Source organism: Oncorhynchus keta, chromosome 2 (assembly GCF_023373465.1).
Source record: "Oncorhynchus keta strain PuntledgeMale-10-30-2019 chromosome 2, Oket_V2, whole genome shotgun sequence".
NCBI classification, from domain to species: Eukaryota; Metazoa; Chordata; class Actinopteri; order Salmoniformes; family Salmonidae; genus Oncorhynchus; species Oncorhynchus keta.
Window position 1 is genome coordinate 31662403 of NC_068422.1, and position 14913 is coordinate 31677315.

General features: G+C 38.3%; 2 protein-coding genes across 2 annotated transcripts in view; one reads left to right on the forward strand and one right to left on the reverse strand.

Moving 5' to 3' along the window:
• Window positions 1–14913, forward strand: part of LOC118399339 (acylphosphatase-2-like) — a 79131-nt gene that overhangs the window by 40658 nt on the left and 23560 nt on the right. The gene's annotated exons all lie outside the window — the stretch shown is intronic.
• LOC118399329 (forkhead box protein G1-like) lies at window positions 6434–7957 on the reverse strand. Its single transcript, XM_035795345.2, has one exon. The coding sequence runs from the start codon at window positions 7814–7816 to the stop codon at window positions 6758–6760; it is 1059 nt and encodes a 352-aa protein (XP_035651238.1). The 5' UTR covers window positions 7817–7957; the 3' UTR covers window positions 6434–6757.

Below are 14913 nucleotides of genomic sequence, written 5' to 3' on the forward strand. Positions count from 1 at the left end.
AACTTAAACATATGCAGAAAAGTACCTCATACCTAAGGTAAAATATGGTGGTGGATCTTTGATGTTATGGGGAAATGCCAACTTCCACAGGTCCCGGGGCCCTTGTTAACGTCAATGGCATCATGAACATGACCAAGTATTTTGACATTTTATCCAAAAACCTGGTTGCCTCTGGCAGGAGGCTGACACTTGGCAGCAAGTGGATCTTCCAGCAAGACAATAACCCCAAGTATACTGAAACCATCCACTACGTGCAAAGCATTGAGCAACAAAGTTGAAGGAAAACGTACAGTAAGTCCAACAATAAACGGGCGTTTGGTTATATAACAGCAAAAACGTAATTTGCACAGAAGTAGCTCGCCAGTTATGCTAACGTTAGCTAGCTAGCCAAATGAGAATGTTTAGGTGAATCCCTCTAGAATCAACACAAAGATTTTAGCTCACGTTCATCAGAATAGAACTTCCATTCCATTTAGCTGTTTTTGGTAGTTTTCAGTTCAAAAGATTAAACAAATTATCCAAAAGTTGCCTACTGTAGCAGCTTGTGACTAGTTCATGTTGAACATGCATAAGAAGTAAGGCTAGATCGAATAGTTACATTAAGTTTTATATCAGATCTGGCTGAGATGTTATTGTCTGAGAATATCGTTTTTTGTGTGATTTCTAACACGATAATAAAAATACATATTATACAACCTAATGGAATTTTAAATTAAAATATCTTATTTCTATTATTTTACATTTACATGTAAGTAAGTAAGCGTTTCACTGTTAGTCTATACCTGTTTTTATTAAGCATGTGACAAATAACATTTAATTTGATTTAATCTTTAATTAGGTTGAAATTTGAATTCGTTATAAAATTGTGATTAATGGTAGTTAACTACAGATAAATATTGTTATCGTTAGACAGCAGGGAAACTCGAGTTAACTTTTTGTAATTTTAGTGCACTCATTTTTTATCTGATAGCGTTGAAAATAAAATACATAATCTATAGACTGCGGCTTAAAAACAACGTGGTGTAAAAACAAGTTGACATTGAGGTTAAAGAAAGTGTGCCTTATCAATATACCTGTTTCTGCATAACGTAAGCCTTACTTTGGACAAAATCCAAGAGGTCAATAATTATTGTAGGCTTATGCTTCCTGTATAATAACCGGCTATCACGTTGTTTCTGCAATGAAGGCATTCCTTCTTTGAGCCAAAGACACTCACGGTTTGTGTCGTCTATTCATGCAGGTGTGTTGTCTGTATTACAGACCTCTTTTATTTTTTTTAACTAGGCAAGTCAGCTAAGAACTACTTATTATTTACAATGACGGCCTACAACAGCCAAACCCGGACGACGCTGCGTCCGCCCTTTGGGACTCCCGTGTTACAGCCTGGATTCGAACCTGGGTGTCTGTAGTGACGCCTCTAGCACTGAGATGCAGTGCATTAGACCACTGCGCCACTCGGGAGCCCTCATTCATCCAATGTTACATGACAAGTAATCCAGTAAATCCTTGCAGAACAATTTGTTTTACAACGTCTAACCCAGAGGCAATGCTATGTCTAACCCAGAGGCAATGTGAGATTCCCAAATATGAAGCTTATATTTCTACTTTTTTTGTTCTCTGTAGTGAGGCCCACAGAAGCCTCTATGTGCGGACTTCGGGGGAGTAGGGACAGCAATGATTTTTCGGCTTTAAAACTATTTGCATTTTGTAGTCAAATATTTATATTGAAAAGCTTTTATCTGGCTATTCGTTGTGTACTGATTCTAGATATTGTTTAAGCAAATAATTGTTTAAGGCAAAGCTATACTCTGGAATATCTTCCTGATAAGCAGTTTGTTTGTTTTCTTCTTTAATTAACTACTGTAGTAGAACTCACGTTTAGGCTGTAACAATTGAATAACGGAGTAATTATTTAAACCCTTCCATAATAACAATGTATCTAAAGTGTTTTGTGAACGTATCTAAAATGTTTGATCTTTCTCGAGAATATAGGAGCTTGGAACAGTTACATTCTGAACTCGTTAGCCTATGCTCTAGTAGAAATGCAATAATGCATGTAAATTGTGGAGGAACATGACCAAAGTGGTCAACAATATTAGTTTGATCTAATGTGCTATATGAACAACAAACATAAGGATGATTACTCCAAGATATAGGTATTTTCATGTACACTGGCAGTAGAGAAATCTTGCACGCGTTGTAGAACTAAAACAGTAGCCTACTTGTGGTGCGCTATTATCCATATAATAGGGAAACATGTTTGTATTTATACAGTTTAAGTGAATAAATCCTCAAAATAATTGTTATATTCACAGGTTCACACATATTTATGCCCACATCATCAGTAGCATATTGCTTGCCGCCAGAACAATGCATGCTTCACGGTCCAATTTGTTTATGTTTTGTAAAGTGCCAATGACATGGATATAAAATCATCCTGAACACAGGGAGAATATGATTGTTTCTATCCATTTTCTATAGCATATAAGACATAGACCCTGTCCTTTGTGTCATGTCGTGCTGTTCTGGTCACATCAAAGTTCCAATGCATCATTCTGAGGGTTTATTTCATTTTGTTTCCTAATATGGTTTCACTTTCTCTACGTTTTTGTCTTCAACAACCTTTCTAAACTTTAGAGTACGAAGCCCCCGAAACAGGCCTCCTCCCACATTTAGCTCTTGGCTACTCTTGTGCCTGTGTAGCCTATGCCTTTGCCATTAGGCCTATTTTTTGGGGGGGACATAGGCCTAGAAATTAAATTAATGTTTGAACGGGAATGTTCGTTTTGAATAGTGTATGAAAAATAGGCCTACATCTTATACAAAAAAGGTTCTATCTAGGGTTTTTTGGCCGTACACATAAGATAACCCTTTGAAGAATCAAATCAAATCAAATGTATTTACATAGCCCTTCTTACATCAGCTGATATCTCAAAGTGCTGTACAGAAACCCAGCCTAAAACCCCAAACAGCAAGCAATGCAGGTGTAGAAGCACGGTGGCTAGGAAAAACTCCCTAGAAAGGCCAAAACCTAGGAAGAAACCTAGAGAGGAACCAGGCTATGTGGGGTGGCCAGTCCTCTTCTGGCTGTGCCAGGTGGAGATAACAGAACATGGCCAAGGTGTTCAAATGTTCATAAATGACCAGCATGGTCAAATTATTGTCGAGGGTGCAGCAAGTCAGCACCTCAGGAGTAAATGTCAGTTGGCTTTTCATAGCCGATCATTAAGAGTATCTCTACCGCTCCTGCTGTCTCTAGAGAGTTGAAAACAGCAAGCACCCTTTTTGGTTCCAGGTAGAACCCTTTTGAGTTCCATGCAGAACCTTTTCCACAGAGGGTTCTACATGGAACCCAAAAGAGTTCTACCTGAAACGAAAAAGTGTTTTAACCTGGAACCAAAAACGGTTATCCTATAGGGATAACCTATAAGAACCCCCTCTGTACCCTTTTATTAAGAGTGTATATGTGGTCCAATCACTCAAAGAAATGTGATCTGCACATATTAACCCAACACTTTCGGACTACTTTTGAGTCCATTATTTCATTAAAAAAAATGTTACATATATTTTGGGTGGAATTGGGCTATGACCATTTTGTACGATTTTGTTCTAACAAATTTATGTTTATGTGAATACAGTATTTGAAAATTATAAATGAATTGGCATAGATATTAAATAAATTGTAGCATATAGATTTGACATTAAGAATAGCTGTATACGTTGCCTCTCAGAAACACGAACTGTACTCCATGTCACCCCATGTCATTGTTGTTAATGAATGGGAAATGCGGACATCGATCCTTTCACTGCAGTTGAATCATATGCCATGCTTATCGAACACTCTCCACACATTGCACATTTCACTTGAATTGACACATGTTTAGACTATTTATTATTTATCTGTATTATGTATATTTTATCCAGAGAAATATAAATTATTGAAGCGTAAATTGCACCCAGAACAAATTACCCTATCCTGCCTATTTCAATATTTTGAAAATAATTCATTAGGGTACTTGGGCTGATTGTCTTCACAGAAAAACACATTTTTTTTGTTGTTGGGACAAGCATAACATATTATATTTATTTAGATTTGGCCCTTCACCTTGTTAGATTCAGCAACAATATCGGACTATTGGATAGGATATGGGATGCTGTTATGGTGTAGACGCCCAATTTGATGTGAATTTGCACTTTTTTCACGCAAGCATAGAAATGTGCTTATTTGTTTATGTTGATAAAACAAAGCTACATACATTAGGAACACCTTCCTAATATTAAATTGCACCCGTTTTTGCCTTTAGAACAGCCTCAATTCGTCAGGGCATGGAGTCTACAAGGTGTCGAAAGCGTTCCACAAGGATGCTGGCCCATGTTGACTCCAATGCTTCCCATAGTTGTGTCAATTTGGGTGGATGTCCTTTGGGTGGTGGATCATTATTGTTGAGCCTGGAAAACCCAGCAGCGTTGCAGTTCTTGACACATTCAAACCGGTGTGCATGGCAGCTATACTATTTCCCATTCAAAGGCACTTAAATCCTTTGTCTTGCCCCTTCACCCTCTGAATGACATACATACACGTCTCAATTGTCTCAAGGCTTAAATCCTTCTTTAACCTGTCTCCTCCCCTCCATCTACACTGACTAAAGTGGATTTAACAAGTTACATCAATAAGGGATCATAGGGATCATAGCTTTTACCTAGAGTCACCTGGTCAGTCTGTCATGGAAAGAGCAGGTGTTCCTAATGTTTTGTACACTCAGTCTAGTTTTCCTCTGTCTATAGCGTGTCTGAATGTATAACAGTAGGCCTACATTAGGTTTGTGTTGTTCTTCTTCCATTCATGATAGCAAACTTATTGCAAACTTGTAATGTCTTACACTTTAATCAAGTTCATTTTTTTCATACAGCAACAAAAACAGATAATACTCACATTAGATAGGCCTATTCTAACAAACAAAAAGTGCAAAACTTTGAAATAACATTTACAAAAAAAAATCGTCAACATCGAAAATATAACGTTGTTAAATAAATAAAACTATAGTATTCCCAATAAAGGAAATAAATCTGTCAAATGTTAGGCCAAAATGTGTCAAATGTAGCCTAATTGTTATTTGTTGTGTTAATCAGCGCATTCTTCTCCAGTATTAATAGGCTACTATTTTGCTAGTAAATAGGCCTATTGGGTAATGAAAGCGTAACTGCTTATTGGAGACACCTGAAACCCCACCTCTTTAAGGAATACCTAGGATAGGATAAGTAATCCTTCTCACCCCCCCCCTTTAAGATTTAGATGCACTATTGTAAAGTGACTGTTCTACTGGATGTCATAAGGTGAATGCACCAATTTGTAAGTCGCTCTGGAAAAGAGCGTCTGCTAAATGACTTAAATGTAAATGTAAATGTACAATAACAACTCCGGATGTCATTTTTTTGGATCAGCGTTTGCCAAACTGTGGGACTGTAAGCCTACCCCAGTGCTACGCAATCCAGATTCAGGAAGTAGATTATCATTGATGATCTTGTTGTTGAATTTATTTGAATAGTCATAGGCTAGACTATATCAAACTAGTTTTCTCAAAATGTGAGGTGTAATCCTAAAGTAGGCTAATTTACAGTTGAGCAAAATCCTAATTTACAGAATAAAGTAGCACAAAATGGGCAATAGCAAAGGGTCAGCAGACATGTTTGTAATTTTGTCAGGGAAATAGCTATAGGACGCTGGTAGGCCTTATACGTCGTTATTTGGGTTTAATTATAATAGGTAGACGTGACTAAGAAAACATTGGGAACCACTGATTTAGAAGTGAAATTCTATATTGGTGTGGATATTATAGGCTACGTCGGTTTGCCAAATTTGTACTTGATGTAGCCCAATAAAGCTAAATGATCAGACAATTAAAATGATGTATTGCAGGCCTGAATAAGTAGCCTATAACACCGTATCAAGCATGGCAAGGTTCAAGACAAGAGGAACTGGTTTTAACGAGAAACTGAAACTTCAAGTGCTTTATATGAAAGATGGAAACAAATTCGAACAAAGGGTCAGTCACCGGGCATGCTATTATAAGAGGAGGCCTGCACTGTCATGCACTGTTGTATTTTATAATCTACATGTGCTCATTATGGCTCGATCAACAAAACAGAGGACAAAATAGGCTATAATTAACTTATGAGTACACACAAAACTCCACTTCTCTCTAAAATGTGTTGCATACATTACAGATACAGCAGGAGCCTAGATTGGAGTCTATAGAAGGAGAACCTGAGAAGACATAACTTGTAGGCTTTTGTTATATCCCGCGTGTCTTATTAACCCTGATCTTTATAAGGCGTTTTCCCCCCAAAAATATTTCGAAATGAATTATTATATGAATAATGAAAAATCCTGTATGTTTTTTCTTCAATACTGATGAATACACTGACAATAAGATGTAAATAGAGTGTTTAATAAATAGCCTACCAAACAAAAATAAACGATTCAAAGAATTACAATCTTTGTACAAGATATAAATAGCCCGAAATATAGTTACATTTGGCAATTCCAGTTACAGTTTAAACCCCACAGGTAACGACTTTTGTCCCTTTAACGCGAAAAGAATACATCGTTGCACTTCAGGATACATAGCCTAATATGGCCATATTTGCTTTCAGGAATTGTCGTTTCTGACCTAATTAGTGATCACTGTTTGTTTACCCCTATAATTGCCATTTCTATGGTGCTTTTATTTGTCCTTCCCATGTTGTAGTTGTGTCATCAATTTAAGAAAGCATTTGGAGTGACCCTCTTTTGATGTGACAACATTCCTGGAAACCCGCTAGAAACTCCCGGTGAAAAAGACTGTAGGGACGTTCGAAGTGAGTCCGAGAGCAGTGTTTGTGGGGAGCTCGTGGGTACACCGTAGCCTTGCGCGCTCTGCTGGAGATGCGGCGGCTGGTGCTGACTCCCTGAGACAAAGTAGCCACTCTGTCCGGATAATAGACTAGACGTGCTTACGCCGTAACTGTTTGACAAGCCCAGAGCACCGACAGATCCACTTAGATGGCGCGTAAGGTCCCCATTACTCAGCTGGTCCACCCCGGGGAGTAGGGACCCATACGCGTGCCCTTGGTTCAGAAATCCTGCTGATGATCCATTGTAATGCGGATGGTGCAATGATAAAAACGGCGAGATTTGCCAATACAGAGGGTTGTTTGCCCTGTCGTTTATTCCCAAACCAAGAGGCGAGAAGCGCATTCCACGTTTCATCGCCAATTTGCCCCTGGAGGTAGCAGAACGTCTCCGAAGTTTCCCCGTAGTTCCACCAATAAATACATCATCGCTCGAAGGGTCCAACATCCAGTAGTTCCCTTTGCCCGGGTCGTCGTAATGCCTTGGCACTTTCACAAAACACTTATTGAGGCTCAGGTTGTGTCGGATAGAGTTTTGCCAGCCTTGCTTGTGCTCTCGGTAATATGGAAAGTTCTTCATAATAAACTCATAGATACCGTTTAGAGTCAGTCTCTTCTCGGCACTCTGTCTGATAGCCATCATAATCAAGGCGTTGTAGCTGAATGGCGGTTTATCATATTTCCCATTTTTGCTAGGCTCTGTCGCCCTCAATGTACCCTCGTCTTCCTCCTTTTGTTTCTCCCGGTCCAAAGGTGCAGATTCCATATCAGGATCCAGGGATTTTTCCGAATCAGACCCGGAAGAACCCGTGTTTTTTTCCGGGAGCACCGAGTCCTGTTTGTCACATTTTGAGGGAAGCAGCAGACTCTTGATACTAAATGAAGTAGATCGGTGCACCATCGGCGGTTCTTTCTGATCTTCCATGCCGGACACTGACAAAAAATGATTGGGCTTTGTGTTTAAAAAGGAAAAGGTAAGACGCAATTGGATCAGGGCATTGCATGCATGAAGGAACTTCTAGGATGGAGAGTTAGCCGGGACTGGGATGTAAAAATTACTAATTAAGGAGGTTCCGTTTTATCACTAGGCTACAGGGGAGGAGCCTGTAACTTGCAGATTTTTATCCCTCTTTCCCATTCGATATTGTTGAAACACGAAATAGACTTTCAGTGCACATGTAGCCTATAGAAAAAAACATTTTCGTAAGGATTTAACTGAACGGCTGTATCCGTTTACCCAATGGCGTAACGCCGTTTTACGGCCCGTTCTAAAAGCTCATCTTCTGTCATTCTAAAAATAAAATTAAAGGATTATGACGCGTTAGTATGCTAATAATATTTTATGTCAATGCTAATATGTAAAAAAAAAATCGCTAGCTGGCTAACCAACAACTGTAACGATGTATTTGAGAGACAAGTGCTCATTGTGCAAATGTTAGCTATTAATGTTATTTTTTTGTAATCAACATTAGACGAAATATATAAATATATGTTGTCAACAATCTATGCCAACTCCCTCTGTTTTGCCCCATAGTTGGGCATGCTCCGTTTTGTTGCTAAACAACCAACCCATCTGGGTCAAGATACACATTTTCAGTTTTATAACTAACTTATCTCATGATATTTTACACATTTTGCCATGAGGCTGAGTGGAAATGTAACGGTTTTAGAGGTAATTTCTTGCTATTCTACACATTTTACCATGAGGCTGAGAGAAAATATATCTTATATATAAAATATATAAAAATAATACCGTTTAAGATCATTTCCAGTAAAATAAAAATACATGGCTCATGAAGTGTTCATATAGTCTAATATCTGGAACACAAAGCTATGCGGGCGTGTGGCGTACGTGCATGCCCTTGTAACTGTTTCTGTCTATGTGTGGTGTGGTGTACGCGTCAAATTGTTCGTCGTAGTGAGCCTTGTTGTAATTGCGGACAATGGTGGTTTGAATAGGCTACCATGCATTTAATACTGCCTTGAGCATTGTGGATGCGCTCCAATCATACTATTGTTCTGAGTACTGGACATATCAGATGCACATCAGAGAGCCCACTCAGGCTGAACACAACTACTTGAGCGCCTCTAGTGTACTGGGATGTTCCTGCATTGAGTGCGCACTATTTTAGCAGCATGCAGGCCGGTTTTGTGACTAGGCTAATTGACTATCCCTATGAGTAACATGTTTGTTTTGGTCTATCCACTTAAAATAGAATAGCCTATGATGTAGGCTTGACTTGAACAAATAAGCAACAGACTTAATTTTTTTTTCGATCTCAGAAACTTTGTTTACGACTGCGTAAAGATCCCGATACAACCAGGGTTAAAATTATATATTTTTTTATAGTTTGTTAATTTGTATTTGTATATACATTACAATTTAGGTAAATGTTATCTCCCATTCGGAATATTAATGCATTACATGACATTTTAGTGACATTTTTAACTTAACGTAGACCTAATGATGGTATACAAAAACTAGTAAGGTTCTATGCCATTACTAATAGGCCTAATTTTGTTCATTGAATATTTGTGAACTCTTTAATAATTATCATAGGCCTACCATTACAATAGTGCAATTTTCTATGATTGTTATTATTAGTGTGTGTGTTGTTGTTGGAGTAGTAGTTGTAGTAGTAGTAGCTCAGTTGGAATAGTAGTCTTTTATTTTAGTTTTTTGAAGTATTGTTTGCACTAGTAAAGTTTTGCCCTCATTGTAAAGTTTTCATAACCAAGATTATTATCATCCTTGTTATTATAAAAGTAATATGTACTATCATGATACATTGAAATGTCATTTTCAGTTAGGAGATTTTTTTCAAATGTAGTACCAACTATTAATTACATTGAATTGAAAGTAATATTGGCTGTTGATCCCTGATCATCCTCAACATATTGATGGTTCACCAGAGGTATTTTTTAAGAGGTATTTTAAATGATGAAATAATGCGTTGGGGTAAATGAACCCTTTACCAATTACAGTGTCAAGGGCTTTGAAACCCGGTGAAGAAATACAATACAAAACATCTGAAATGTTTTATGCTTTTAGCTGGGGTACTGTCTCTGTGCTTCCATTGTGTCCAACAATACCTTGATACTGTAAGTGACACGGCTCCAATAGTAGGCCTTTGGGATAAGAATGAATAACAAAACAGGCCAAGGACTAGAGTTGTCTGAAATGATTGTAAACATGTTTGGGTGTTAGGTAAAATAACACGTTTCCTGTCTATATTTAAGAAGTTTAGATATCAATTCAATTTGAGTTTTTATTTAAAAAGATACATTGTGCAGATTATATTACTTTATTGAAACTATAATACATGTATACTGTATTATAAATATATTGTACCTATCACTATGGGATATCATTCTGTACATTTTGTATCACTGAGGAAGGCCTAAGGCTTTTGATTACATTGTAATTGGGAGTAATATGTGTTGATTTTTAGTTCATGCAGACATTGTTTGTACTGTATGACAGCTGAGACAAAAATCCTCCATTTAACAAATCTCAAACACAGACCCCAAAAAATCTAATCTTAAATGATGAGAAGCCGATATTGCCCCCTTTGTTAAGGCCTGTCAAACAGCAGCAGGTGTTATAAGGCTCTACATACTCAGTCTAAATGACTGTTATCTAACAGAAATGCTGAAGGTAATAATACCTAAGTATTCACTGCATGTTGGTCATTGGGGCGGCAGGTAGCCTAGTGGTTAGAGTGTTGGGCAAGTAACCGAAAGGTTGCTAGATTGAATCCCTGAGCTGACAAGGTAAAAATCTGTCGTTCTGCCCCTGAACAAGGCAGTTAACCCATTGTTCCTAGGATGTTATTGTAAATTATAATTTGTTCTTAACTGACTTGCCTAGTTAAAAAATAAAATTGAGGTACAGTTTTGGAAGCAATCGGCCTCAGAATCATGCAATTGTGTTCGTTGTCCGTAGCTTATGCGTGCCCATACCATAATTCCACCGCCACCATGTGGGTACTCTGACAACAATGACATCAGCAAACTGCTCGCCTACACGACGCCATACATACTCTCTGTCATCTGCCCGGTACAGTTGAAACTGTGATTCATCTTTGAAGAGCACACTTCTCCAGCGTGTCAGTGGCCATCGAAGGTGAGCATGTGAAGAAGCCGGATGTGGAGGTCCTGGGCTGGCGTGGTTACATTAATGCCCACTCTCTATTGCTATTCAATGAAAATCCTGACTTCATTCTGCTTTGATCAGCCTTTTTTGCCTTGGTGTGTGAACCTGGGCCAGCAACAGGCTACTTTGTTTTTATAGAGGATCTGGTACGCAATTCCCCAGGTGAATTAGCCGGATGTGGAGGTCCTGGGCTGGAGTGGTTTCACGTGGTCTGTGGTTGTGTGGTAGGTTTGACGTACTGCCTAATGACGTTGGAGGAGGCAGCTTATGGTACAGAAATTAACACTCAGTTCTCTGGCAACAGCTCTGGTGGACATTCCTGCAGTCAGCATGCCAGTTGCACACTCCCTCAAAACTTGAGACATCTGTGGCATTGTGTTGTGTGACCAAACTGCACATTTGAAAGTGGCCTTTTATTGCCCCCAGCACAAGGTGCACCTGTGTAATGATCATGCTGTTTAATATGCCACACCTGTCAGGTGGATGGATTATCTTGGCAAAGAGGAAATGCTCTCCAACAGGGACGTAAACACGTGTGCACAAAATATCAGAGAAATAAGCTTTTTGAGCGTATGGGATATTTCTGGGATCTTATATTTCAGCTCATGAAACATGGGACCAACACTTTACATGTTGTGTTTATATTTTGGTTCAGTGTATAATCACACTTGTATTATATAGAGATACGTCTATTTTAGAAAAACAGTTTGACATTAACCTCAGTCAAGTCACTACATTACCATTGTTCTGTAGGGAAACACCTAAATGTTTCACTGTAATATCTCTACTACTACACCTGGCATCAGTGTGTTACCACAGACTGTCAGTTGACAAATGTTGGATAAAGTCAAGAAATAATTTCCATTTCCCCCAGCAATGAATTATTCCACAGCTGCACAGATTAAAGCAATATTGCCACAGTACTATTTAAGTGCGAGATGAATATTTTTTGGTGTCACTAAACATGAACTTGGCTGACACTCCTCTCATCCACTTGAAATCATGTGTTCACAAGAGATGTAGAGTGAGGACTTTGGAATAAAGTCATATATGACAGTCCGGTCAGAGAGTTAATTTTTTTCACACTTAGTGTTTTATACTAATTTGTGCTATTTCATTTATTGGATCCAATGTCCCCTTTACATATCCTGGGAATTCTGTCATTTTGTGTAAAAAATTGGGGTGGTAGCAGAGTTTTACAGGTCTTTTAGATTTTATTGTTTTGAGTGAATTTTAAAAACATTGCATTCTCTATCTTTTCAAGTGGCTTCACAAACCTGTGACCCGTCAACCTTTTAAATTGAATGTGAGAATGTCCTATCATAATGCCACATTCACTACATAGAAACAAATTCTGGCATTGTCAGTCGGAAAAGTTCAAACACAAGTTCAAACACAGCTTTACTAGATGGCAAGGATAGTCTTGATGGACATTAAAGAAAAAGACACTCTGTCAAAACATTAGTCTAGCCCATCAAACAGGACATCTGTGTGCCAGAGCACCCCCTCGGGATTCTTGGAGGATCTACCATTAAATACTCTTAAAGCCTAACCTAACACACCAACGCCAAATTAAATCAGGTTGAATCGCCAGCAGTTTCGGGGTCATTCCAAGTTTACTGCTATTTATAGAGCTGAGGTAAGGAGCCTTTTCCAGGGCTACGATGGTAACGCCCCCACACAGCGTGCCTGATTACTTTAGCTCCATCAGGGCTGGAAGAGACATAATGCAACAAACCAGGATGTTCCCACAGGGAAGTTATAGCTACCGTACACAGAACATCCCATTGTGGGCTTTCTCCTGCCCTAAATCTGGTCTGTGTTGTCACACTTGCTCACATGAATGGGTTTTGTGTGTGAGTGTGTGCACAGAATTCACAGCAACACCCCACGCATAGTCGTGCACACACACACACACACACACACACACACACACACACACACACACACACACACACACACACACACACACACACACACACACACTGATAGAAGATGTTGTGGGAGTTTATATTGGTAATCAGATAATGTAGAAGTGTGTCTCAGCAGTAACAAGGTTTCAAGCTTAGGTTCATTGTCTGGAATGCCTCTAATAGAACATGAGGCTAGGTCATTTTAGGTCGGGGAAGCTATTGATTAATTACCTCTTATTGAGGTTGGTTCCAGGGGTACCACAGTGTTGCTCTAGCTTATTACAGTAAATCAATGTTTTTTTTTAAGTTTTGAGGAAACAGCTAAAGTTTTACTCCATTTATTGTGGTCTGTTTAGAACTAATATTTGTGATTGGGTTGATGTTGGTGATTAGCAGGTTCTCCATCCTGGGTTAGAGGTTAATAGGTCAGTTTTCTGAAGTTCAGAGGCTTCATAAAGGTTCATATTACGTTCCTGGCTAACTGCCCTATTTAAGGTATGTTCAGGAGATCATTCTTGGAAGTAATTACTGATATGAGTCACTCTGATAGTTTTAATGTTTATGCATAACTCATTATACATATTTGTAAATGCTTTATGAATTATTATGTGATAGATAAATGCGTATGAGTTGTAATGCTTATAGCTGTAAATGTTTACAAATGATTAAATACTTCATTACGAATTGTTTATTAATCACATTTTTATTCATAAAAATGATTATGAAGGAATATTTAACAATGACTTCACAAATTACCTCTTTTAACCTAATTGCATTGAAGTCCAGCTTATCTAATTGTTCCTGTTCTGTTTGTTGATGGAGAGTTAGCTTAGCTGTATTACCAGACAAAATGTTCCTCTTGTCATATTGATTATGCAGACACATTTAGCTGGGACTGGTGTGGCTGGGGAAAGCGCCTCTGAAGCCAGCCATATACCCTGATGTAGCCTGGGGGCTATGGGAGCAGGGGCCGCTTCCAAGTCAATTGTCCTCCCTGCTGTAAGTCAATGCCAATGGGTGCATACAAGTCTTAATTAAAGACCGTACGCACTGTATTACATAGAAAAAATGGCTATGATGAATCATGCAACTAGGCCAACTATTAAGCCTATAGCTAATTTACATAATTACTGTATTGGATTTAATTTAATTAATGTATTGTTTATTGAAGGAGGATAGTCCACTCAATAACAATCACAGGTGTTTTTCTGAACTGTGTCTCTTTCTACATTAGTCAAGGCAAACAAGACTGAAGATAAGAGATGGAGTGTACTCCAACGCTGGGCCATTCACATGAGTTATTCACTGCTTTAAAACAGAATCCATACTAAGGCTGTTTAGACAGGCATTCTGTTATGCACTAATTCATCATTTGACCAATCACATCAACTCTGAAAAAGATCTGATGTGAAAGGATCTGATGCGATTGGCCTGTCTAAACGCAGCTTAAGCAACATAGACAGAGGCAAAGTTCAGAAGCATTATTCTCAGAGCACTTCAGCAACTACTGTACATAGTAAATCCTGCGTTACTGTATGTGTTCAATGTATCTGACAGTGAGGAAATACAAACAATCCTCAATATAGAAATAATCCATAAAATGTTTGGACTCAATGGAATACAGTTTATGGGTTATACTCTTTGGGGTTTTATGTGATACCTTAGTGGAGGACTATTACACCACATTACATCAGTTTAGCTTTATATCATTGCAGAGGATCAAAACATGGATAGACTACTTTCCCATGTATGTGTGTGTTTGAAGCATTTTGGCTTTTTACTGGTACTCCAAACATACAGTCTATGACAAAATCTACCATAACATGTTATTGCACAATATACAGTACCAGTCAAAAGTTTAGACACACCTGCTCATTCAAGGGTTTTTCTTTATTTTGACTATTTTCTATATTGTAGAATAATATCGAAGACATCAAAACACATATGGAATCA